The sequence below is a fragment of the Oncorhynchus tshawytscha genome, linkage group LG15 (genome assembly GCF_018296145.1).
Source record: "Oncorhynchus tshawytscha isolate Ot180627B linkage group LG15, Otsh_v2.0, whole genome shotgun sequence".
NCBI lineage: Eukaryota > Metazoa > Chordata > Actinopteri > Salmoniformes > Salmonidae > Oncorhynchus > Oncorhynchus tshawytscha.
The window spans coordinates 36,107,858-36,135,587 of NC_056443.1; the positions used below are offsets into that span (position 1 = coordinate 36,107,858).

Below are 27,730 nucleotides of genomic sequence, written 5' to 3' on the forward strand. Positions count from 1 at the left end.
ACTATTTTGTCTAAACATGAGGATGTGTTAGCCAGGATGACACCGAGGTGTGTCAGTTCTGAGGGGAGAAAAAGGGGCAGTTATGGCCGAATGAGTTTGGCCAACTTGGATGAAGATTTTGAGTTTTTAACGGACGCCATGTCAGACCCCAAAAAGCACCAAGTCAAAAAACTATTCCTCCTGATATTTTAAACTGTTATTATTCTGCTCTATATAGGATACTATTAATGATAGTGCTGTTATTACTACTACTACTGGTCATTACCATCCTGAATATTACTTCTACTACTGGTCATTGCCATCCTGGATATTACTTATACTACTGGTCATTGCCATCCTGGATATTACTTCTACTACTGGTCATTGCCATCCTGGATATTACTTCTACTACTGGTCATTACCATCCTGGATATTACTTCTACTACTGGTCATTACCATCCTGGATATTACTTATACTACTGGTCATTACCATCCTGGATATTACTTCTACTACTGGTCATTGCCATCATGGATATTACTTCTACTACTGGTCATTGCCATCATGGAATACAGGGAACAGACAGATTATCATCTGTATTTTAAAATTACCAGAAGTAGAAGTAATATTCAGGATGGTAATGACCAGTAGTAGAAGTAATATCCAAGATGGTAATGACCAGTAGTAGAAGTAATATCCAGGATGGTAATGACCAATAGTAGAAGTAATATCCAGATTTTAAGATTATTTTGACCAGGTTGGTTTCCACTAATCTCCAAACCAAATCTTGTGTGTGCTGACCAGCCAGTCGGTTTGGGTAACTGTCTTTCATGACTCACGAGACATCAGGTTACTACTGATCTAGGTAAGATAAAATGGCTGAAATTAAATCGCCAGCAGCAGCTTTTCCTATGGAATGAATGGATGGTCTAACACTACAATACAGTATTTACTTTAATACCCAACGGTATCAACACTTATATTCACACAAACTAAAGTAAAGCTCTTCTATATATTTCTGATAATAAATGTAATTTCATGATTATGCTACTATACCTCTGATGTTGATGATGTTGGTGATGACAACGATGTTGGTGATGACAACGATGTTGGTGATGTCAATGATGTTGGTGATGTTGGTGATGTCAACGATGTTGGTGATGTCAACGATGTTGGTGATGTCAATGATGTTGGTGATGTTGGTGATGTCAACGATGTTGGTGATGTCAATGATGTTGGTGATGTCAACGATGTTGGTGATGTCAACGATGTTGGTGATGTTGGTGATGTCAACGATGTTGGTGATGACAACGATGTTGGTGATGTTGATGTTGGTGATGACAACGATGTTGGTGATGTCAACGATGTTGGTGATGTCAACGATGTTGGTGATGACAACGATGTTGGTGATGTCAACGATGTTGGTGATGTCAACAATGTTGGTGATGTCAACGATGTTGGTGATGTTGGTGATGACAACGATGTTGGTGATGACAACGATGTTGGTGATGACAACGATGTTTGCGGTACAGCTGATAACGATGATTGTTACCAATGATAAAGTCAACCTGCTTGATATACCAGGATATAATTGCTTTGCCTTGTGGTTATTCACACATCAATCAAACTTTATTAGTCACCGAACAAAACAAGTGTAGACTTCACAGTGAAATGATTACTTACAAGCCATTAACCAACAGTGCAGTTCAAGAAGAAGAAAATATTTACCAAGTAGACTAAAATAAGAAGTCACACAATAAGAATAACAATAACGAGGCCTTATACAGGGGGCACCAGTACAGAGTCAATGTGGAGACTATATACAGGGGGTACCAGTACCGAGTCAGTGTGGAGGCTATATACAGGGGGTACCGGTACAGAGTCAATGTGGAGGCTATATACAGGGGGTACCGGTACAGAGTCAATGTGGAGGCTATATACAGGGGGCACCAGTACAGAGTCAATGTGGAGACTATATACAGGGGACACCGGTACAGAGTCAGTGTGGAGGCTATATACAGGGGCACCAGTACAGAGTCAATGTGGAGACTATATACAGGGGACACCGGTACAGAGTCAATGTGGAGGCTATATACAGGGGGCACCAGTACAGAGTCAATGTGGAGACTATATACAGGGGACACCGGTACAGAGTCAATGTGGAGGCTATATACAGGGGCACCAGTACAGAGTCAATGTGGAGGCTATATACAGGGGACACCAGTACAGAGTCAATGTGGAGGCTATATACAGGGGGTACCAGTACCGAGTCAATGTGGAGGCTATATACAGGGGGTACCAGTACAGAGTCAATGTGGAGGGGGTACAGGGGGTACCAGTACAGAGTCAATGTGGAGGCTATATACAGGGGGTACTGGTACAGAGTCAATGTGGAGGCTATATACAGGGGGTACTGGTACAGAGTCAATGTGGAGGCTATATACAGGGGACACCGGTACAGAGTCAATGTGGAGGCTATATACAGGGGGTACCGGTACAGAGTCAATGTGGAGGCTATATACAGGGGACACCGGTACAGAGTCAGTGTGGAGGCTATATACAGGGGACACCGGTACCGAGTCAATGTGGAGGCTATATACAGGGGGTACAGGTACAGAGTCAGTGTGGAGGCTATATACAGGGGACACCGGTACCGAGTCAGTGTTTAGGGGTACAGCCTAGTTGAAGTAATCTGTACAGGCACAGTTGAAGTCTGACGTTTACATCCACTTATGTTGGAGTCATTAAAACTTGTTTTTCAACCACTCCACAAATTTCTTGTTAACAAACTATAGTTTTGGCAAGTCAGTTAGGACATCTACTTTCTGCATGACACAAGTAATTTTTACCAACAATTGTTTACAGACAGATTATTTCATTTATAATTCACTGTATCACAATTCCAGTTGGTCAGAAGTTTACATACTCTAGGATGACTGTGCCTTTAAACAGCTTGGAAAATTCCAGAAAATGATGTCATGGCTTTAGAAGCTTCTGATAGACTAATTGACATTAATTGAGTCAATTGGGGGTGTACCTGTGGATGTATTTCAAGGCCTGCCTTCAAACTCAGTTCATCTTTGCTTGCATTCATGGGAAAATCTAAAGAAATCAGCCAAGACCTCAGAAAAAAATAGTAGACCTCAACGAGTCTGCTTCTTCCTTGGGAACAATTTCCAAACGCCTGAAGGTACCACGTTCATCTGTACAAACAATAGTACGCAAGTATAAACACCATGGGACCACCAGCCGTCATACCGTTAAGGAAGGAAACATGTTCTGTCTCCTAGAGATGAACGTAATTTTGTGCGAAAAGTGCAAATCAACCCCAGAACAACAGCAAAGGACCTTGTAAAGATATTGGAGGAAACAGGCACAAAAGTATCTATATCCACAGTAAAACGAGTCCTATATCGATATTACCTGAGAGGCCGTTCAGCAAGGAAGAAGCCACTGCCCCAAAACCGCCATAAAGTCAGACTTCGGTTTGCAACTGCACATGAGGACAAAGATCGTACTTTTTGGAGAAATGTCCCCTGGTCTGATGAAACAAAAATAGATCTGTTTGGCCATAATGACCATCGTCATGTTTGGAGGAAAAATGGGGAGGCTTGCAAGCCGAAAAACACCATCCCAACCGTGAAGCACGTGGGTGGCAGCATCATGTTGTGGGGGCTTTGCTGCAGGAGGGACTTCACAAAATAGATGGCATCATGAGGTAGGAAAATTATGTGGGTATATTGAAGCAACATCTCAACACATCAGTCAGGAAGTTAAAGCTTGGTCGCAAATGGGTCTTCCAACTGAACAATGACCCAAGCATACTTCCAAAGTTGTGGTAAAATGGCTTAAGGACAACAAAGTCAAGGTATTGGAATGGCCATCACAAAGCTCTGACCTCAATCCTATAAAAGAATGTGCGAGCAAGGAGGCCTACAAACCTGACTCAGTTACACCAGCTCTGTCAGGAATAATGGGCCAAAAGTCACCCAACTTATTGTGGGAAGCTTGTGGAAGGCTACCTGAAACGTTTGACCCAAGTTAAACATATTTAAAGGCAATGCTACCAAATACTAATTGAGTGAATGTAAACTTCTGACCCACTGGGAATATGATGAAAGAAATAAAAGCTGAAATAAATCATTCTCTCTACTATTATTCTGACATTTCACATTCTTAAAATAAAGTGGTGATCCTAACTGACCTAAGTAAGACAGGACTTGCTTGCTACTGTTGTTGAAAAAGCCATAATTAGCCATCTGTGGCCATGCATCTCCCTTCAGACTAGCTAGATTAGACGGCTTCGCTTGGACGTGTGTGAGTCGTGAGTTATACCATCCTGAATATTACTTCTACTACTGGTCATTACCATCCTGAATATTACTTCTACTACTGGTCATTACCATCCTGAATATTACTTCTACTACTGGTCATTACCATCCTGGATATTACTTCTACTACTGGTCATTACCATCCTGGATATTACTTCTACTACTGGTCATTACCATCCTGAATATTACTTCTACTACTGGTCATTACCATCCTGAATATTACTTCTACTACTGGTCATTACCATCCTGAATATTACTTCTACTACTGGTCTACTGGTCATTACCATCCTGAATATTACTTCTACTACTGGTCATTACCATCCTGAATATTACTTCTACTACTGGTCATTACCATCCATCTACTGGTCATTACCATCCTGGATATTACTTCTACTACTGGTCATTACCATCCTGGATATTACTTCTACTACTGGTCACTACTGGTCATTACCATCCTGAATATTACTTCTACTACTGGTCATTACCATCCTGAATATTACTTCTACTACTGGTCATTACCATCCTGAATATTATACTACTGGTCATTACCATCCTGAATATTACTTCTACTACTGGTCATTACCATCCTGAATATTACTTCTACTACTGGTCATTACCATCCTGAATATTACTTCTACTACTGGTCATTACCATCCTGACTACTGGTCATTACCATCCTGAATATTACTTCTACTACTGGTCATTACCATCCTGAATATTACTTCTACTACTGGTCATTACCATCCTGAATATTACTTCTACTACTGGTCATTACCATCCTGGATATTACTTCTACTACTGGTCATTACCATCCTGAATATTACTTCTACTACTGGTCATTACCATCCTGAATATTACTTCTACTACTGGTCATTACCATCCTGAATATTACTTCTACTACTGGTCATTACCATGCTGGATATTACGTGTGTGAGTCGTGAGTTATAACGTGTTACCTGCCCACCATGGTCATTACCGCTGCCTTATTCCTTACTGCTGTAATCGGAAAGTGCAAACAGTCTTCATGAGACCTATCTATTTTGGAGTCTTGTCAGAGTTTCTGCTTTCAACATTGTCTTCGAATATATTAGTCAGGGAAACATGGTAGGTGTGTTAAAAATAAAAATAAATGTTTTTATTATTTAACCTGTTAGGCCAGTGGAGAATAAGTTCTCATTTACAAATGCGACCTGGCCAGGTCCTGACTTTACAACTGCCACCTATTTGTGGGGGGAGATAGAGACACGCACGCTGTCGAAAAATAGGAATAAATCCCAAATTGAGGCTTAAATGCCTCGGTTTAGGATTTTTATTGGTTTAGTTCTACCTTTTTTTTCTCCAGTATTCTGATTTTGTTACCTACACACCTGGAACAGATGCTATTTAGGTTTACAGGATATTTTAAACAGTGCAGACTGCCTCTTATTTCTTGTTTTATTTGAACATGGTTGTATTTTGTTCTAAATTGTAGGACTGTGATGTCAAACGTGACAAATTCATAACATTTCTCTGGCAATGTGTTTCGTAGGTTCAATGGAACAGCTCTTATCAGTCCTCTGCAGGGCGCCACCAAGTCTTATTTGAGGTGAATGGAGCTCCATCTGGTGGAGGAAAGCAGTACTGCACCAGCGGACGTCAAAGAGGACCGGCTTTAAATTAAAACAAATCCAAGATGGCAACTTGTGTGAGTATTGAGCACAAATGTATTTTAGTTTAGTTTCCCCTCTTGTTGGTAAGATTTTATGCTTCTTTTTTTTAAATGTGAGAGTTCAACAGACACACACTAAACCCTCTCAGCTCTGAGTAGAAGTGATTACTAGATACAGATTTTCGGCCCAGTTTAGTTTCTACCAGCCTAGCAAAGACTGATGAGGGAAGAGAAGAGGGGGAAACCACACCAGTCACAGCACGGCCCCGCTACTCTCCATAACCCCCAGCCTGCCCTGCTGCTCGGTAAAAGGCAACTGATAGCAGCTTTTAGATGGTACATCAGAGAGCTCTGTGTGTATACAGTTGTGTTGATTGTTTTAAGCATATTTGAGTCTTATCAGGGTGTTTCCAGAGTATAACCGTGAATGAGACTGCTAATCTAGACTGGTCCTACAAATTATGTCTGTTAAAACTGACTGTTTGTGCTGGCTTCGGCAGCACATATACTAAAATTGGAGCGATACAGAGAAGATTAGCATGGCCCCTTGTGCAAAGATGACACGCAAAATCGTGAAGCGTTCCCAATTTTGTCCCTCGGTGTAGTTTTGTCTTTTTCAGACCTTATTAAACTTTGTTTACTGTATTCATTGTGTGGTGGAGAAAGCAGGCACTTAGTGTGGCTGTTGGCTACCTCTAGTGGTCATGTTGGGTAACAGGACTGCTGAACTAAACACAAAGTCAGACAGCTGTGTCCCTATTGACAGGATATTGTTCATTAGTGGAGCTTGTGCCACCAGGATTTAGCAAATTCAAAGGGGGTATTTTCTACCAAGGATGAACATATTTGTCGACCCGGTATGGAATCCTGACACGGCTGCTGTATTTACTTGTAGAAGGTTTGTCTAAATGTGTTTAAGCCTAAACACCACAGGAGTTTCATCTGGTTTATGGGTGATTTTGAGACTACGGGCACTTCTATGTCTCCGAGTCAATTTGGGGGTTTTGATTAAAAGTTAATATTCTTTAATATTCTCTACAATTACCCCAGACTTTAACACCAAGTATTTATAGCTACTTTTCAGATGCATTTTATACCTAAATGTCACTGCATTTTCCTTGTCCCTGACCCAGACTTTTGAGCTTCTACTTTGTTTTTCTATGAAATAACATTTATATAATGTGCAATTGGTATCTACTAGAGAAAGAATCGATTAAATAAAAGATATCAATATTTATTATGAGTATGCCCTTTATATTGTTTACACAAAATATACCTTTAGTTTGGTAGTGGTGTTATTTCAACCACTTGAGGACAAATACCTAATTTAATGAAGTTTTCAAGAAAATGTTAATTTTTGTTAACATGGAAACATTGTGACACTAGGCTTAAACACATTTAGACAAACCTTCTACAAGTAAATACAGCAGCCGTGTCAGGATTCCATACCGGGTCGACAAATATGTTCATCCTTGGTAGAAAATACCCCCTTTGAATTTGCTAAATCCTGGTGGCACAAGCTCCACTAATGAACAATATCCTGTCAATAGGGACACAGCTGTCTGACTTTGTGTTTAGTTCAGCAGTCCTGTTACCCAACATGACCACTAGAGGTAGCCAACAGCCACACGAAGTGCCTGCTTTCTCCACCACACAATGAATACAGTAAACAAAGTTTAATAAGGTCTGAAAAAGACAAAACTACACCGAGGGACAAAATTGGGAACGCTTCACGATTTTGCGTGTCATCTTTGCACAAGGGGCCATGCTAATCTTCTCTGTATCGCTCCAATTTTAGTATATGTGCTGCCGAAGCCAGCACAAATAGTCAGTTTTAACAGACATAATTTGTAGGACCAGTCTAGATTAGCAGTCTCATTCACGGTTATACTCTGGAAACACCCTGATAAGACTCAAATATGCTTAAAACAATCAACACAACTGTATACACACAGAGCTCTCTGATGTACCATCTAAAAGCTGCTATCAGTTGCCTTTTACCGAGCAGCAGGGCAGGCTGGGGGTTATGGAGAGTAGCGGGGCCGTGCTGTGACTGGTGTGGTTTCCCCCTCTTCTCTTCCCTCATCAGTCTTTGCTAGGCTGGTAGAAACTAAACTGGGCCGAAAATCTGTATCTAGTAATCACTTCTACTCAGAGCTGAGAGGGCTTAGTGTGTGTCTGTTGAACTCTCACATTTAAAAGAAAAGAAGCATAAAATCTTACCAACAAGAGGGGAAACTAAACTAAAATACATTTGTGCTCAATACTCACACAAGTTGCCATCTTGGATTTGTTTTAATTTAAAGCCGGTCCTCTTTGACGTCCGCTGGTGCAGTACTGCTTTCCTCCACCAGATGGAGCTCCATTCATCTCAAATAAGACTTGGGGGCGCGGTGCAGAGGACTGATAAGAGCTGTTCCATGGAACCTACGAAACACATTGCCAGAGAAATGTTATGAATTTGTCACGTTTGACATCACAGTCCTACAATTTAGAACAAAATACAACCATGTTCAAATAAAACAAGAAATAAGAGGCAGTCTGCACTGTTTAAAATATCCTGTAAACCTAAATAGCATCTGTTCCAGGTGTGTAGGTAACAAAATCAGAATACTGGAGAAGAAAAAGTTAGAAATAAACCAATAAAAATCCTAAACCGAGGCATTTAAGCCTCAATTTGGGATTTATTCCTATTTTTCGACAGCGTGCGTGTCTCTATCTCCCCCCACAAATAGGTGGCAGTTGTAAGTCAGGACCTGGCCAGGTCGCATTTGTAAATGAGAACTTATTCTCCACTGGCCTAACAGGTTAAATAATAAAAACATATTTATTTTTTAAACACACCTACCATGTTTCCCTGACTAATATATTCGAAGACAATGTTGAAAGCAGAAACTCTGACAAGACTCCAAAATAGATAGGTCTCATGAAGACTGTTTGCACTTTCCGATTACAGCAGTAAGGAATAAGGCAGCGGTAATGACCATGGTGGGCAGGTAACACGTTATAACTCACGACTCACACACGTAATATCCAGCATGGTAATGACCAGTAGTAGAAGTAATATTCAGGATGGTAATGACCAGTAGTAGAAGTAATATTCAGGATGGTAATGACCAGTAGTAGAAGTAATATTCAGGATGGTAATGACCAGTAGTAGAAGTAATATTCAGGATGGTAATGACCAGTAGTAGAAGTAATATTCAGGATGGTAATGACCAGTAGTAGAAGTAATATCCAGCATGGTAATGACCAGTAGTAGAAGTAATATTCAGGATGGTAATGACCAGTAGTAGAAGTAATATTCAGGATGGTAATGACCAGTAGTAGAAGTAATATTCAGGATGGTAATGACCAGTAGTAGAAGTAATATCCAGGATGGTAATGACCAGTAGTAGAAGTAATATTCAGGATGGTAATGACCAGTAGTAGAAGTAATATTCAGGATGGTAATGACCAGTAGTAGAAGTAATATCCAGCATGGTAATGACCAGTAGTAGAAGTAATATTCAGGATGGTAATGACCAGTAGTAGAAGTAATATTCAGGATGGTAATGACCAGTAGTAGAAGTAATATTCAGGATGGTAATGACCAGTAGTAGAAGTAATATCCAGCATGGTAATGACCAGTAGTAGAAGTAATATCCAGGATGGTAATGACCAGTAGTAGAAGTAATATTCAGGATGGTAATGACCAGTAATAGAAGTAATATTCAGGATGTTCATTACCATCCTGGATATCACTTCTACTTCTGGTCATTTTAAAATACAGATGATAATCTGTCTGTTCCCTGTATTCCAGTAGAAGTAATATCCAGGGTGAATAGAACATAATTTTTTTTTTTACATGGTCGGACATCTCTCCAGATTTAGCGACCAATAGTTTTTACAACAACGTTGGATGTTTCTATTCTGGTCAGTCTGCAGTCAGTGTCACTCATTATTCTTTATTTAGTATAAATATTAATTCTATGCTTGCATCGTCCTATAAACTCATATGTAGGCTAATAACTCGCTCTCTCGCTCTCCCTCTCATCGTATTAATTGTCGTGCGTGCTCCAGCATAATTCGAGGGAGAGAGGGAAGACGACACGCTGTTGAAGGGAGAGGAGGGAAGAGATGCTGTTGATTTGAACCTGCGCCGCCAGAACACGGGATAATATATCTAGCTGAGGATCTACCTACCTGAACAAGGTGCTCCGTATTGAACAGGCACCTGCCGTTCTTTGGTAAGGTTTAATGTTGTCAAATATTGCAGACAGGTCTTGTTAATTGCAATGGAACTAATGGACAAATAGCCTACAAAAGGCTGTAGTGTGACTGAATGCTGCTTTTCACTTCACTGTTTAAATTCATTTCGAAAGTTGATGTCTTTATTTGTTGTACACCTGAGGTGTGTTTGAAAGCCCAGAAAAAGCCAGCAGGGAGAGAGAGAGGGAGGATGAAGGATGAAGGGTAGATTAACCAGGAGTAAAGCCTCTTTCAGGCCACTTGTAGACACAGATCACTCAGTTCTATCTGTTTGTACAGTCCCGCGGTACCTATAGGTTAGCGTGACTGTTTGTAGAGTTCCACACACACACCTTGACCTTGTTTGCACACAGGTTATAGGGGGTGGCCCGGCTGTCTATGTCTCTATCTGCATCACGATACTCACACACGCAGACAGACAGGCAGGCAAACATGCACACGGTCTGCCCTGGTTGTTATGCCAGGGTCTCGGTGGTGAGAGCCAAGCCCCTGTAATCTTCAGATGCCGGGCTAACCTCTGGCCGTACGGGGCCCTCCAGTGTTTAGAGAGAGGAGCGTTAGACAGATGTACATTTTAATGCTTTTCAGACACAAATTCTTCTACATTCTCTCTCCTTCCTTCCATCTCCCCACCTATATAGACCACCCATCACCATCACCATGTCAAAGGACCAGTCTCTAAATCCCTCCCATCTGTCCCTCTCTCCACCTATATAGACCACCCATCACCATCACCATGTCAAAGGACCAGTCTCTAAATCCCTCCCATCCGTCCCTCTCTCCACCTATATAGACCACCCATCACCATCACCATGTCAAAGGACCAGTCTCTAAATCCCTCCCATCCGTCCCTCTCTCCACCTATATAGACCACCCATCACCATCACCATGTCAAAGGACCAGTCTCTAAATCCCTCCCATCTGTCCCTCTCTCCACCTATATAGACCACCCATCACCATCACCATGTCAAAGGACCAGTCTCTAAATCCCTCCCATCCGTCCCTCTCTCCACCTATATAGACCACCCATCACCATCACCATGTCAAAGGACCAGTCTCTAAATCCCTCCCATCTGTCCCTCTCTCCACCTATATAGACCACCCATCACCATCACCATGTCAAAGGACCAGTCTCTAAATCCCTCCCATCCGTCCCTCTCTCCACCTATATAGACCACCCATCACCATCACCACCATGTCAAAGGACCAGTCTCTAAATCCCTCCCATCCGTCCCTCTCTCCACCTATATAGACCACCCATCACCATCACCATGTCAAAGGACCAGTCTCTAAATCCCTCCCATCCGTCCCTCTCTCCACCTATATAGACCACCCATCACCATCACCACCATGTCAAAGGACCAGTCTCTAAATCCCTCCCATCCGTCCCTCTCTCCACCTATATAGACCACCCATCACCATCACCATGTCAAAGGACCAGTCTCTAAATCCCTCCCATCCGTCCCTCTCTCCACCTATATAGACCACCCATCACCATCACCATGTCAAAGGACCAGTCTCTAAATCCCTCCCATCCGTCCCTCTCTCCACCTATATAGACCACCCATCACCATCACCATGTCAAAGGACCAGTCTCTAAATCCCTCCCATCCGTCCCTCTCTCCACCTATATAGACCACCCATCACCATCACCATGTCAAAGGACCAGTCTCTAAATCCCTCCCATCCGTCCCTCTCTCCACCTATATAGACCACCCATCACCATCACCATGTCAAAGGACCAGTCTCTAAATCCCTCCCATCCGTCCCTCTCTCCACCTATATAGACCACCCATCACCATCACCATGTCAAAGGACCAGTCTCTAAATCCCTCCCATCCGTCCCTCTCTCCACCTATATAGACCACCCATCACCATCACCATGTCAAAGGACCAGTCTCTAAATCCCTCCCATCCGTCCCTCTCTCCACCTATATAGACCACCCATCACCATCACCATGTCAAAGGACCAGTCTCTAAATCCCTCCCATCCGTCCCTCTCTCCACCTATATAGACCACCCATCACCATCACCATGTCAAAGGACCAGTCTCTAAATCCCTCCCATCCGTCCCTCTCTCCACCTATATAGACCACCCATCACCATCACCATGTCAAAGGACCAGTCTCTAAATCCCTCCCATCCGTCCCTCTCTCCACCTATATAGACCACCCATCACCATCACCATGTCAAAGGACCAGTCTCTAAATCCCTCCCATCCGTCCCTCTCTCCACCTATATAGACCACCCATCACCATCACCACCATGTCAAAGGACCAGTCTCTAAATCCCTCCCATCCGTCCCTCTCTCCACCTATATAGACCACCCATCACCACCATGTCAAAGGACCAGTCTCTAAATCCCTCCCATCCGTCCCTCTCTCCACCTATATAGACCACCCATCACCACCATGTCAAAGGACCAGTCTCTAAATCCCTCCCATCCGTCCCTCTCTCCACCTATATAGACCACCCATCACCATCACCACCATGTCAAAGGACCAGTGTGACTCCGTAGCAGTGAGCGTCGAGTCCCTCTTAACCGACGCAGTTAAGATGCAGTCCCAGTGTCGGGAGCGTAGTGAGCAGCTAGCTGTGGCCGCCGCCGCACTGCGGGAGGAGTCGGCGTGCTTGAGAGAACAGGTGAGGTATGGCTGGATGCGTAGATTATTTAGGTAGACTGACTGACGTTTGGTTGATTGATTGATTTTTGATTGATTGATTTAACAGTGTCAAGCCACCCAGCTGGACATGGCTCAGATGAGAAGACAGCTAGAACAACTGCTGGACAGCAAGGCTCAGATGGAGGCCAGTGATCGAATGCACCGCAAACTCAGCAAGACACTCTAAAGGGAAAGGAGGGGAAGGAGAGTGAGAAAATAAGAACGGCTGGATAACAAAGCTCCGACAGACCCGGGAAAACTTAGCAGTTAAAATGTCTCCTGTTCTCTAACGCTATCTATCTTCCGTCTCTAAACAATAGACTTTATTCTTCATAAGCAGTTATTATGCTAGCTATATAGGCCCTCAAGTCTCTTCACGGAGATTGAATGTTTATGGGTCTGAATAAATAACTGCTATAGTCTACCGTCATTGGTCATTCGCGCTTCTTTCAAACCCGCAAGTGCTATTGGCTGCTGTATGTAACATTCGGCAGAAAAGAAGGATCCTTCTATTGGTATAAGAAATGCTAAAAAAATAATACCCCAAAAACATATTCTAGTTTTTCCTGCATGGGACCAAGAGCTAAGGAGCGTTTTTTAAAGGGGAGGCGAGCGGAGCTCAGGCGCTTGGGTATTACGCAAGAGACAGAAGCTATAAATTTGAAGCTTATTAGACATAATCCATAATTAATTAACATATATATATATATATATAAGGCTATAATATAAGGCTAATACTGAATTGAATGTATTACCTGAAAGAGGTAGGCTAGGACATTATATATAAATATATATATTTAGGGCTAGGACATCTATAATTAATGTATATAGGGCTAGGACATCAATATATAGGAGATATATATATATATATATATATATATATATATATATAGGACACAGTTGAAGTCGGAAGTTAACATACACTTAGGTTGAAGTCTTTAAAACTCGTATTTCAACCACTCCACAAATGTATTGTTAACAAACTATAGTTTTGGCAAGTCGGTTAGGACATCTACTTATTGTTTACATATGGCTCAGACATCTATATAGGGCCAGTGGCGACCTGTCAATCAGGGCAGAGCCCCACCTGTTTTGAGCCCACCCTGTTTAGTTATTTTGGCATTAATACGTGTCACATATCAGTTTGCAAACAATCTAAAAAATAATAATTAATAAAGCCGCATACAAACATGGTCTCTACTTTTCTTTCTTGAGTAAAGCAGCTCCAAAATGCATGTTTCAGCCAAGTTCAGTGCTTTCTGTGGTGGAGGGGCAGCCAGAGGAGAATACGGAGTGTTGGGTTTGGTAATGTTCTCTAGTTTGCGCTGTGATTGGCTCAGTGTTCTGTCACTCATGGGGACACTATGTCACTGCAAAATCTACAGGTAGAGTTTGAAAATTCAAGCTCCTTGGGTGCTGCCATAGAGTTACATTAGAAGTGCTCATTCAAGAAGGCTCAAGGTCATTGGCCACAGATAAAGTGGATGTCAAATCACGTTATATCTACCGTAGCTTTGATTGGACTGATCATGTCAACTTCAAAGTCTTAGCTAGCAAGCTAGACAAGCAGTCATCATCATGAATCAAGTCGACAATTTACTGCCAAATCCTTTTCAATCCTTGTCATACGAAGAGAAATTATGAAGCGAAATTATAGATAAAATCTATCGGTGCTCATCGGCCATTGGACATAAACATTACACAACAAGCTGAAACTCACAAATTCAACAATGAGTTGTTTGGAAGGAATCAGTGGCTAACAGCTAGAATTGCAAAACAATCAATAGCCTGCTATTCAGTGGAGTTGTTGTGTGGTCCAAGTCTGGGTTTGAGGATCTCTGTCAATTCAGCATTAATTCTGCCGCGTTCAAAACAACTGGAACTGAACTTTCTAGAGCTCCGACCTGAAGATCACTCCGCTGTTGGGAACTGCTTTTTGTAGGCCCTAACAGTTTGTCACCGTTCTTGTGCAGTTACTGTATTGTTTAGTTTTGTGTTGTGTAGTGGCTTTGCTGGCATCCCCCAAAAACATTTTTGAGTTTGCCCCACCAAGATTTACATGCTAAAATCGGCACTGTATAGGACTATACATCAATCTAAAACAGGATTATCTATTTTGGATGGAGAGCGAAAGACGAGTGCTCGCGCAGATGTAAAGCAAAGAAATTCGAGCAATTTTTTTTTTAGTTTTAAAACTGCAGCTGCAATAGAAAAATAAATAAAAAATCTTTACAATTAAAAAAAATGGCTGCAGAAAATGTCGGCCAACCTGTCACAATACAACAAGTTACGATGATGAGGTGATAGGTCTACACATGCATTGTGAACTGCGCTCCGTACTGAGATGAGCTGTGTCCCCCTCCCTAAATGTTGATTTAGACATTGCATATCATTTAGCAGGTCCATTTCACGCCACGCTGTTCATATATAAATAATGTATTATAATTTCCCAGTTTCTCGCAGTTATTTAACCTGGGAAAGGGAGTGGTTTTGGGGCGGTAAATCTCAGAAACCGGGTTCCCGCCATTCAATCCTAATCTGTTCTCGTTTTACAAGGTATTAACCTCAGTAACAGTTAAACATTTTAATTTGGAATTATTTTGTCTGCTACATGTATCAAGTCTCTAAATCAGACAAACAACTGCACACGGCATATTAAATTAGTAATGTCTCTCCATTATTTTATATGAAAATGCTCAAACTCCGAACATATCGCAGTGCATGTCCGGATAGCACTTCGCTCTGAAGTCTTGCTGACTCGGTTGAAGGGGCTATCAAAGGGTCTAATTATGTCTTAGACCCTCCACAATCTGTCCAATCAGATCTCCTGTCTACACAGTATGATTCCCAATCTGTCCAATCAAATCTCCTGTCTACGCAGTATGATTCCCAATCTGCCCAGTCAGATCTCCTGTCTACACAGTATGATTCCCAATCTGTCCAATCAAAACTCCTGGTGTGTTAGTGTAGTGCTAGATTTAAAATTTTAAAAAAAAGCCTGTACACCCTTGAACTCTACAGCAGCACTAAGGTTGCCCAACCCAGAATGAAATATAGAACAACAAACGAATGAAAGAATATCTGACAAATAAAAAATGTATCTTTATTGGATGGTCGATACCTGTTTTCATAAAGTTCTGTAAAAAGATTCAACAATACAGTATCAGCAATGGCAACAATAATTCATTCACTCAAACTAAATGACATGTTTTTGCTTTTTAATAATAATTTAAAAAACAATCTAAGTAAGTGCAGGCAGAAAGGGAACGCTGTAACAAAATGGTTGCTTTGTGTCAGTGGTCAGTAAGGCATTATAAGGTCTGTCTGGAGGACAGTGTGACATTGCTGAAAGCTGACTGTGGTGCAGTCGCCTTGGTTTGGCAGTGGTCCGTAGTGGGAGACACACACACACACACACAGTGCAAAGCACTGATATTATCTGAGAAGATTGATGTCCCTGTCAGCCAGTCACACACACACACACACATATCTCCCTGAATATAGGAAGAGAACGGACTGTGGATGGAGGGACCACAGAGAATGTGGATGGAGTGACCACAGAGAAAGGACTGTGGATGGAGGGACCACAGAGAATGTGGATGGAGGGACCACAGAGAAAGGACTGTGGATGGAGGGACCACAGAGAAAGGACTGTGGATGGAGGGACCACAGAGAATGTGGATGGAGTGACCACAGAGAAAGGACTGTGGATGGAGGGACCACAGAGAAAGGACTGTGGATGGAGGGACCACAGAGAAAGCTGCAGTGGCTCTACGTGTTACCATTAGTATATTCTTGTTATATCCTTGAAGAGACAGATGCTGCCTTAAATCAGCTAGGCCATCTCTGCTTCACTGGGGCGCAGTACTCAGAACCAGAGATCTGCATAGACACTGACCCCAGGAGCGTGTGTGTGTGAGGAGGACTCTCTCAAACATACATAGTAGAGAATGAATGAACCTCACCCTAACAGGTCAGACAGTGAGGAGTGTGTGTGTGTGTGTGTGCGTGCGTGTGCGTGTGTGTGTCTGCGTGTCTCCGTCATGTGTTTGCGCACATCCACATGTGTCTAGCCAACAGGTCGAGGCGAGACGGTTATGAGTCACTGGGGCCGGGCCTGGCGTGGGAAGAAAGGTTCTGTCTCAGAGGGCGTGGCTAAGGGGTCGGCCGCCGTCATTCTGAACTCGGACCCTTGACCTCTCTGGATCACCACCAGCACGCCAATCAGAATCCAGAAAAAGAAGTTCACCCACACCGCAGTCTGGGGAGAGAGAAGAAGAAGACAAGGGGTGGTGAAGAAGGGGGGGTGATGATGTCAGATAAGTGTGTTATTACTGACCTCAGACCTGTACAGTCCAGTGTATAACTGTCTGTTAATACTGACCTCAGACCTGTACAGTCCAGTGTAGAACTCTAATACTGACCTCAGACCTGTACAGCCCAGTGTAGAACTCTGTTAATACTGACCCCAGACCTGTACAGCCCAGTGTAGAACTCTAATACTGACCCCAGACCTGTACAGCCCAGTGTAGAACTCTAATACTGACCCCAGCATTGTACAGTCCAGTGTAGAACTGTGTTCCAGTGTAAGGACTGATCCAGGTCCTAGACTGAGCCTCTTCACAGCTAGATAGGAGAAAATCCAGAATTCATTCATTTGCAATAGGAATGTTTACACACTTTACAATCATCCAAGTTTACACACTCCTGCCCACAAAACTACTGTCCACACAATACTACTGTCCACACAATACTACTGTCCACACAATACTACTGTCCACACAAAACTACTGTCCACACAATACTACTGTCCACACAATACTACTGTCCACACAATACTACTGTCCACACAATACTACTGTCCACACAATACTACTGTCCACACAATACTACTGTCCACACAAAACTACTGTCCACACAATACTACTGTCCACACAATACTACTGTCCACACAATACTACTGTCCACACAATACTACTGTCCACACAAAACTACTGTCCACACAATACTACTGTCCACACAATACTACTGTCCACACAATACTACTGTCCACACAAAACTACTGTCCACACAAAACTACTGTCCACACAAAACTACTGTCCACACAAACCATTTAGAGTCGTATTGGTAGTAGCAGTACTCACAAACCATTTAGAGTCGTATTGGTAGTAGCAGTACCCACAAACCATTTAGAGTCGTATTGGTAGTAGCAGTACTCACAAACCATTTAGAGTCGTATTGGTAGTAGCAGTACCCACAAACCATTTAGAGATTTTATATGAAGAAAAGCTACTGCTAATACAAGTTTAGGTAGATGTGTATGGTACCTGGTGATGTTGGGGACAGCGTGTAGGACAGAGTCACACAGAGAGTCTCTTCCTCTCTTCAACACACAGCCCGTCACCAGGAGGAAGAATAGAAACACTCCACACACCACCAGGGTCACGTTGAGCCATAGACGCTCTCTGGAAACACACACACACACCATACAGAAACACACACCGTACAGAAACACACACACACAGAGAAACACACACCATACAGAAACACACACACAGAGAAACACACACCATACAGAAACACACACACATGAAACACCATACAGAAACACACACACATGCACACACACACCATACAGAAACACACACACATGCACACACACACCATACAGAAAACACACACATGCACACACACACCATACAGAAACACACACACATGCACACACACACCATACAGAAACACACACACATGCACACACACACCATACAGAAACACACACACATGCACACACACACCATACAGAAACACACACACACACCCCAATACGGAAACACACACACGAATGACGGACACACACACACACACACATACAGGTCATAAGGTTAGACAGACATTGCGGAATGTTGCACAATGCACATAATAATGGGTTAAAAATGGCAACGCCTACGCATTAGTACATGGAGTAGCCAGCCAAATCGGGAGGAAATCCACAGAACGGAAAGAAACTGCAGACTGAGCTCTATTTTGGTGGCTTCTGGTACATTCTAATGACTTGACTCAATCTGATTCCGAATTAACACAGGTACCGAGAGGCGGGACATCGCTGGCTTTGTGACTGACAGGCACCTAGCCTATTAACACAGGTACCGAGAGGCGGGACATCGCTGGCTTTGTGACTGACAGACACCTAGCCTATTAACACAGGTACCGAGAGGCGGGACATCGCTGGCTTTGTGACTGACAGGCACCTAGCCTATCAATAGAGAGCACTAGAAGATGCATATCGTTCATTCTAGTGGGAGAGGGCTATAAGGACTTTTCTGACTAGCGAATTTAATCTTTTAAATGAAAAGAATCCTTGTTAATGAAATGGAATTGCTAGCAGATACCCATAGACTCCCAGTCATTGCGCGCTAACGCTAGTTAGCATTGTCTCGCAAAACTACCTCTAACTTCCTTCATACTGCACACGGAGACATAAAAGTGGTATCCACAAGTTCATCTGACTCTGGGGAAGAAGATAACGGACCTGACGTATTTCTTTAACATACATTTTAAAAATCCCCATGTAAAAGCAGTCCCCCCACCACAATATTAAAATCTCAGTGCAGCTTTCACGTTCTCTTTCTCTTCGCTAATGATGTGTGTGTTCAGTCTTCGGTCTGTTGAGTGTAGAATATCCTAGTTTATTCAAAGCGAAAAACAGCATTCCGTTAAGAGATACAGAGCACGGTCCTGACTGTCAGACTGGTGGCCGACCTGCCTATACTGCGCCCCTCCCCTCTGTCTCAGTCCCTCGCTAGCTCGCTATGAAAGATGCCGGTGTTTGTTTTTCTTCGGAAGTACGATAACTAATCCGTCTCCTCCGTTCCAGATGATTTGATTTGACAGTTTTGGTTGCTTAGTGATGGCTCTTAGTCTCGCGTTAGAAGTGCCCGTTCAGTGGCGCTTTGGAACCATCACCAGAGAAGGTTCCAGACAAACAAACATGCTGTAGACGAGACGCTTTCAAGGGTATCTGACTGAGGTAGATATAACGTCGCTGCCCGGCCCTAGCGGTTATAGGAATAGGACCATTATTCTGCATTGTGAATTGACATGGAATTTAGATTTTTTTAAAAATTATTTTAATGGAAAAAAACGATAAAGGAAAATGGTCAATTTGTTCAGTGCATTCGGGAAGTATTCAGGCCCCTTGACTTTTTCCACATTTTGTTACTTTACAGCATTATTCAAAATTATTTTTTATTTTTTTTACTCAGCAATTTACACACAATACCCCATAATGACAAAGCAAAAACAGGTTTTAAGGAATTTTTGCTAATTTATTAAATAAAAAAACAGATACCTTATTTACATAAGTATTCAGACCCTTCGCTATGAGAATCGAAAATGAGCTCAAGTGCATCCTGTTTCCATTGATCATCCTTGAGATGTTTCTTTCTACAACTTGATTGGAGTCCATCTGTGGTACATTAAATTGATTGGACAGGATTTGGAAAAGCACACACCTGCCTATACAAAGTCCAACAGTTGACCGTGCATGTCAGAGCAAAAACCAAGCCATGAAGTCAAAGGAATTGTCCGTAGAGCTTAGAGACAGGATTGTGTAGAGGCACAGATCTGCAGCATTGAAGGTCCCCAAGAACACAGTGGCCTCCATCATTCTTAAATGGAAGAAGTTCGGAACCACTAAGACTCTTCCTAGAGCTGGCCGCCCGGCCAAACTGAGCAATCGGGGGGAGAAGGGTCTTGGTCAGGGAGGTGACCACAAACCCGATGGTCACTCTGACAGAGCTCCAGAGTTCCTCTGTGGAGATGGCTGCCCTTCTGGAAGGTTCTCCCATCTCTGCAGCACTCCACCAATCAGACCTTTCTGGTAGAGTGGCCAGATGGAAGCCAGTCCTCAGTAAAAGGCACATGGCAGCCTGCTTGGAGTTTTCCAAAATACACCCAAAGACTCTCAGACCATGAGAAATAAGATTCTCTGCTCTGATGAAACACAGCCAAGCACACAGCCAAGACAGCGCAGGAGTCTCTGAATGTCCTTGAGTGGCCCAGCTAGAGCCCGGACTTTCAGTTTTTTTTTTTTAAAACAAACATTAACAAACATATCTAAAATCCTGTTTTTGATTCGTCATTATGCTTCGTCATTATATTGTGTGTAGATTGAAGGGGGGGGGTGGCTATTTAATCAATTTTAGAATAAGGTTGTAACCTAACAAAATAGGGAAAAAGTCAAGGGGTCTGAATACTTTCCCGAATGCTCTGTATGTAGATAGACGTGTACAGTGATATGTTGAGAAACACTCACCTGTTAACCCCTCCATCCAGACAGCATGTATATATCCAGTACAGTGATATAGAGAAGCAGAACACTGCTACACACACTGAGATAGCAGAGACAAAGTAACAGAGTGAGGGAGAGCTGGAGGTCTGGACCAATAGGGAGTCTGATGACGAGTTGTGATGTACTGTCCCATACAGGATACAGAGACCACTGAAACTCCCCTGGACAGAGAGAGGGGGGTAGGGGGTGAGGAGGGGTAGGGGGCGAGGAGGGAGATAGATCACCAGCCATTGTTAGTTTAAATGTACTGAAAATCCATAAAATTGACAACATGACCTGTCATAGTGCTTCAAAGAACTCTATGTCTGTCTGTCTGTCTGTCTGTCTGTCTGTCTGTCTGTCTGTCTGTCTGTCTGTCTGTCTGTCTGTCTGTCTGTCTGTCCCTCTGTCCTGTCTGTCTGTCTGTCTGTCCCTCTGTCCTGTCTGTCTGTCTGTCCCTCTGTCCTGTCTGTCTGTCTGTCTGTCTGTCTGTCCCTCTGTCTGTCTGTCTTTTTTCAGTAGGCGACTGTCTGTCCCCTGTCTAGGGGTCTGAACGTCCCTCTGTCTGGGGACTGTCGTCCTGTCCTGTAGGGGACTGTCTGTCTGTCTGTCTGTCTGTCTGTTCCCCCTGTCCTAGGGGTCTGTCTGTCCCCCTGTCCTAGGGGTCTGTCATTTTTCAGTAGGGGACTGAACGTTCACCCCAGAGTCAGTAGGGGACTGAACGTTCACCCCAGAGTCAGTAGGGGACTGAACACCCACCCCAGAGTCAGTAGGGGACTGAATGCTCACCCCAGAGTCAGTAGGGGACTGAACATTCACCCCAGAGTCAGTAGGGGACTGAACGCTCACCCCAGAGTCAACAGGGACTGAACGTTCACCCCAGAGTCAATAGGGGACTGAACATTCACCCCAGAGTCAGTAGGGGACTGAACATTCACCCCAGAGTCAATAAGGGACTGAGCGTTCACCCCAGAGTCAGTAGGGGACTGAACGTTCACCCCAGAGTCAGTAGGGGACTGAGCGTTCACCCCAGAGTCAGTAGGGGACTGAGCGTTCACCCCAGAGTCAGTAGGGGACTGAGCGTTCACCGCAGATTCAATAGGGGACTGAACGTTCGCCCAAGAGTCAGTAGGGGACTGAACGTTCGCCCCAGAGTCAGTAGGGGACTGAACGTTCACCCCAGAGTCAGTAGGGGAACTGAACGTTCACCCCAGAGTCAGTAGGGGACTGAACACCCACCCCATTCTGAATGCTCACCCCAGAGTCAGTAGGGGACTGAACATTCACCCCAGAGTCAGTAGGGGACTGAACGCTCACCCCAGAGTCAACAGGAGACTGAACATTCACCCCAGAGTCAGTAGGGGACTGAACATTCACCCCAGAGTCAGTAGGGGACTGAACATTCACCCCAGAGTCAATACGGGACTGAGCGTTCACCCCAGAGTCAGTAGGGGACTGAACATTCACCCCAGAGTCAATAGGGGACTGAACGCCCACCCCAGAGTCAACAGGGGAATAGTAAATAAGCATCATTGCTTTTCTATGGGTTTATTTTGGACCTAAGCTTGTTCCATGCCTTCCCTGCTTTGGAACAATGACTCATATTGTTAGGGCAGAGACATAAGCATCTCATCATTATATACAGATCTCTGCTATCCATAAAGACAGCCATACAAATGGCCTTCCCTCCCGCGCCCAGGCGTCTGCATGGTCCTAAAGTCAAGTCAGTCCTTCTAATACCTCTAAACTACATTTGTCTTTTAATCGGGATTGGAGTGATTTTAGTAGCCTATTTTAAATGGTTGGTGTCGAGCTAGCATACCCAATTGACGCCCCTTCTCTCTCTCTCTCTCTCTGTCTCTCTCTGTCTCGGTCATTTTGCTCTTGACTCGAAGCATGCGGTTTATAATTTGACACTCTCTCTGTCTCTCTCTCTCTCTGTCTCGGTCAGTTTGCTCTTGACTCAAAGCATGCGGTTTATAATTTGACACTCTCTCTCTGTCTCTCTCTCTCTCTGTCTCGGTCAGTTTGCTCTTGACTCAAAGCATGCGGTTTATAATTTGAAACCAGGAGACCGCAGCCAGGTCACATGATAAATGTCTGTATCAGAGCTCTTGGGTTTTAGTTCCACGTTACTATAGTTACACATGACTGTGTCATATCTTTAGCGTCACTTCCCAGGACTGATAATTTAGGAACAAATGAAAGCTGTTTGTAAGAGAGGTCATGTGTCACTGTAGAATGTGGCCAGTTGGCTATTGTAGGTTGAACATGAACTTGAACCAGGCTAAATAGCTTAAACTTGCACTATGCAGAAATCGCTCCAGCATTTCCTGGTTGCTAAAACTATTAATAGTTTGCCTAATTTCAGTTTACGTGAAAATAACATAGTGTCGTGTAGAGAATATATTTTCCATAACCCAAAATACTGTTGTTTCAGCTGTTTGAATCTGGTGTACAAAACCGAAAGTTAAAGACGCAAAAAGCAGAACTTAATAAGTGCACGCATAGAGATAGCACACAGACAACAGAAGGACATCTTATTTGACTTGCTTTCAAGTAGAATAATGAATTTATAACTCACATTTTATATGTGAATTTGGTCGCCCCCCAAAAAAGGTTACATATTGCCCCCCTTTAAGCCCTGCCCTGGTCGAATGAATATAGCGTTAAAAGGATTTAAGTGGGTTTTCCCGTACCCATACTGGTACAGAATTAGGATGGTGAAACTGGTACAGCATTAGGAGAAAGCAGCGAGGCAGTCAGTCATATGACCAGTTCCATACCCTTTCAGAGTCCTGCTTTCTCCTAATGTAGAATACGCTTATTCAATCATAAAACATCCAATTAGGCTGCTATTCTCCCCCAGTCAAACTCATTCTATCTGGTGATTCAGATAAAGAAATGTCAGCTTGGAAAGTAAATCAAAGTAAACTTTTACAACTGCGACATAACAGTCCGTCCAAAGCAGACAGCCAGTCGAAACAGTATGTCAACATTAGCCTACCAGTGTCTGCACGTTTTTAACTTTTTTTTACCTGTGTGATAGTGAGAGAAGCTGCCGTGACGATTCCACAAACGAAACAACTGGCGTACAATCCCATCTCGAGGAGAAGTAGCCACGGTATCTTCGCTATTGCCATCATCGTCCCCTACTCAATCAAGCCCCTCTCTCTCTCTCTCTCTCCGGGATCTAACAGACCGCCTGACTGACAGACGGAGCCAAGCCGACAACCGGGACGCGCTCCAACCGTTTATAACTGCGTTCTGGAACTCCCTCCGAAGCGCGCATTCGACACAGTTGAAAACCACCGGTGCATGCATCCGGAGAAATCGAGAAATGTCCAACACAAACTATAACTATCTAGAACAACTCTTTGACCTGCCCTGTCCTGGTGTGAAGAATTGAATGATAATCTCATCAGATAATTTTACATGGATATTGTGGTGGTTTCTCTATTTCTAGATGCGCAATAGAGGCTTGTTGGAGACCCCCAAATCCCAATATTGACTAAGAGAAGGGGGGAGGGGGGAAAGAGTGATGGGGAAGGGGGAAAGAGGGGGTAGAGAGGGATGGGGGGAGAGGAGGAGGGATGAGACAATGAGAAGAGAGAGGGAGAGCACCAGGGAAAGGGGAGGAGCCAATGAGAAGGGAGAGGGTCAGGGAGGAGGGAGGAGACAATGAGAAGGGAGAGCATCAGGAAGAGAGGAGGAGGGAGGAGACAATGAGGAGGGAGAGCATCAGGGAGAGGGGAGGAGAGGGAGAGCATCAGGGAGAGGGGATGAGGGAGGAGACAATGAGGAGGGAGAGCATCAGGGAGAGGGGAGGAGACAATGAGAAGAGAGATTGAGAGCATCAGGGAGAGGGGAGGAGACAATGAGAAGAGAGAGGGAGAGCATCAGGGAAAGGGGAGGAGCCAATGAGAAGGGAGAGGGTCAGGGAGGAGGGAGGAGACAATGAGAAGGGAGAGCATCAGGGAGAGGGGAGGAGGGAGGAGACAATGAGGAGGGAGAGCATCAGGGAGAGGGGAGGAGACAATGAGAAGAGAGATTGAGAGCATCAGGGAGAGGGGATGAGACAATGAGAAGAGAGAGGGAGAGCATCAGGGAAAGGGGAGGAGCCAATGAGAAGGGAGAGCATCAGGGAGAGGGGAGGAGGGAGGAGACAATGAGGAGGGAGAGCATCAGGGAGAGGGGAGGAGGGAGGAGACAATGAGGAGGGAGAGCATCAGGGAGAGGGGAGGAGACAATGAGAAGAGAGATTGAGAGCATCAGGGAGAAGGGAGGAGACAATGAGAAGAGAGAGGGAGAGCATCAGGGAGGAGGGAGGAGACAATGAGAAGAGAGAAGGAGAGCATCAGGGAGGAGGAAGGAGAGAATGAGAAGAGTGAAGGAGAGCATCAGGGAGGAGGGAGGAGAGAATGAGGAGGGAGAGCGGAGGAGAGGGAGAGGGGAGGGGGGAGGAGACAATGAGGAGGTAGAGCATCAGGGAGAGCGGAGGGGGGCATCAGGGAGGAGACAATGAGAAGAGAGAAGGAGAGCATCAGCTATACATTTTTCAGCCAATAAATAAAGGCCCAATAGTTTGCCTGAGATAAATTGTTGAGCACACTATCAAAGTAGAAACGAAAAAACAAACACATTTGGTTCCTTAAAAGTTGTGGGAATGTATGTTTTTGGTTTGACGTTGGTTGCGGGAACGAAGGCCTACGTTTCCTGACCAGTAAAAGTTTGTTTATTTTTTAAAAATGTTTTGAGAGTAGAAGTGAACATTTCTTCTGTTCTGGGAACCTTTATGTTTTAGGTTGCAGGGAGGATCTGAGAACGTTTTACTCTGATTCCTTGAAAGTGTCACTGGGAGGTTATTTTAGAGTTCTTAGAATGGAAATTGTAGTTTTTTTTCTTTTCGAAATGTGTTTTAATAAAGTTTTCAATAATATTGCAAGCTTATTTTGGGTAAACTTTTTTTTTATATCCAAGCACAAATAGGACACATGGAGATTCATTTCCTTAGGCATTAAACTTGCAAACACATTTATTTTGTATGGTAACAAGTCATCCGTGTGACTTGAACCTATAATCTTTTGAACACGGTGCCACCCGGACGGAAGCTAAAATGCAACAGAGCCGCTGGAAAACACGTGACGATACATCATTTACCGGGCCAGTAACTTCTCAGCGCATTTTTTTGTTTTTTGCATTCCGGTTCAACATTTAGCTCTTGTGTCAGTCTACCATTGATGACGACACGCAGAAAAGTCATGCTGTTCGTCTTTGAGCGATATGATTGGCCGTTCATTCAAGCACCACTACCTTCCGGAGAGTTGCAACTTCTCGAGGAAGTACAGTACAGAAGTTGATACATACGTAAAAAAAAAATAAGCACCAATTTACTCTCTAAGCTTATTTATTTTAGAGAAAGTGATTTACAAAAGTAAACCTTCAATATTGAACATACTAGCAATATGATAGCTACTGTTCATAGTCTGCAAGAATAAACTGAAAAAAATACACTTTAGCGTTTGTTTTGGCCAAAGGCTAGCCTACTGTAGACAGCTATAGATCTGTATGGAACACAATTGTCTTAAAGGGGCAGCATCCTATTTTGAGATGTAAAAAAAAAAAAACATTTTTCCAAAATAACAGACTTTAGAAGCAAAAAAATGAATGCAATGGATATAATGCAATTCTAAAGAATAAGAATAGAGCCGCTTTTTAATACCATCATGTTTTAATACATTGACTTGCCACTAAGGGTTTCTTCAAAGTCCCTAAGTGCAGAACAGACTCTGGGAAATGCAGTATTACACAGAGCCATGACTACATGCTCTTCAGGAACCCAGTGCATTTTAAAAACTACACCCATGTCTGGGCCAGTAGAAATTTGAACAAGATAGAGAGCGTTTTTTTAAACATTTATTCTGAGGAAGGAATATATATGTTTTTAAATAACATTATAAGAACGTTCTTTGAACGTTACTTTACCATTTGCTGTGTTGTTTTTCTTTAACGTTCTGAGAACGTTCTGAGTTTTTAAATATCATTCTTAGAACGTCCTCTGAATGTTACTAAAGTTCTTTTGTTTTTTATTCGAACGTTTTCTCAACATTCTCAGAACAATTTGAGAACAATTTGAGAACATGACTTTTAAATAGAACCATGAAGGGAGAGAGGAGGAGACAATAATTAAATAGAACCATGAAGGGAGAGGGGAGGAGACAATAATTAAATAGAACCATGAAGGGAGAGGGGAGGAGACAATAATTAAATAGAACCATGAAGGGAGAGGGGAGGAGACAATAATTAAATATAACCATGAAGGGAGAGGGGAGGACACAATAATTAAATAGAACCATGACGAAACCTATAGGAAATGTTATGCTGAAGTACTGAAATTCCCACAGATGAACATTTTTTTCTCTGAACAATGAGAACCTTCCCAATGTCAAACCAGTTGGAGAACGTTCCTTTAACGTTCCTTGAACATTACCAAAATGTTCATTAACAATGTTTGAACTTTTAGGAAACGTT

The 27,730-nt window shown here is 43.2% G+C and overlaps 1 protein-coding gene, 1 long non-coding RNA gene and 2 other non-coding genes across 4 annotated transcripts; 2 read left to right on the top strand and 2 right to left on the bottom strand.

Moving 5' to 3' along the window:
- Window positions 1-6,440: 6,440 nt before the first annotated feature.
- On the top strand, window positions 6,441-6,548 carry LOC112219270. Its single transcript, XR_002948725.2, has one exon. It is a non-coding gene; the product is annotated as a U6 spliceosomal RNA (small nuclear RNA).
- A 1,122-nt stretch (window positions 6,549-7,670) lies between these two features.
- Window positions 7,671-7,778, bottom strand: LOC112219271. Its single transcript, XR_002948726.2, has one exon. It is a non-coding gene; the product is annotated as a U6 spliceosomal RNA (small nuclear RNA).
- A 1,999-nt stretch (window positions 7,779-9,777) lies between these two features.
- Window positions 9,778-13,766, top strand: LOC121839421. The gene is made up of 3 exons (XR_006078972.1): window positions 9,778-10,185; window positions 10,849-12,850; window positions 12,938-13,766. It is a non-coding gene; the product is annotated as an uncharacterized LOC121839421 (long non-coding RNA).
- A 2,184-nt stretch (window positions 13,767-15,950) lies between these two features.
- LOC112218890 (transmembrane protein 179B) lies at window positions 15,951-24,695 on the bottom strand. Its single transcript, XM_042298503.1, has 5 exons — window positions 24,238-24,695; window positions 21,185-21,381; window positions 18,198-18,335; window positions 17,418-17,496; window positions 15,951-17,131 (listed from the first exon to the last, which is right to left on the bottom strand). The coding sequence occupies exons 1-5, from the start codon at window positions 24,343-24,345 to the stop codon at window positions 16,973-16,975; spliced, it is 681 nt and encodes a 226-aa protein (XP_042154437.1). The 5' UTR covers window positions 24,346-24,695; the 3' UTR covers window positions 15,951-16,972.
- Window positions 24,696-27,730: the final 3,035 nt, after the last annotated feature.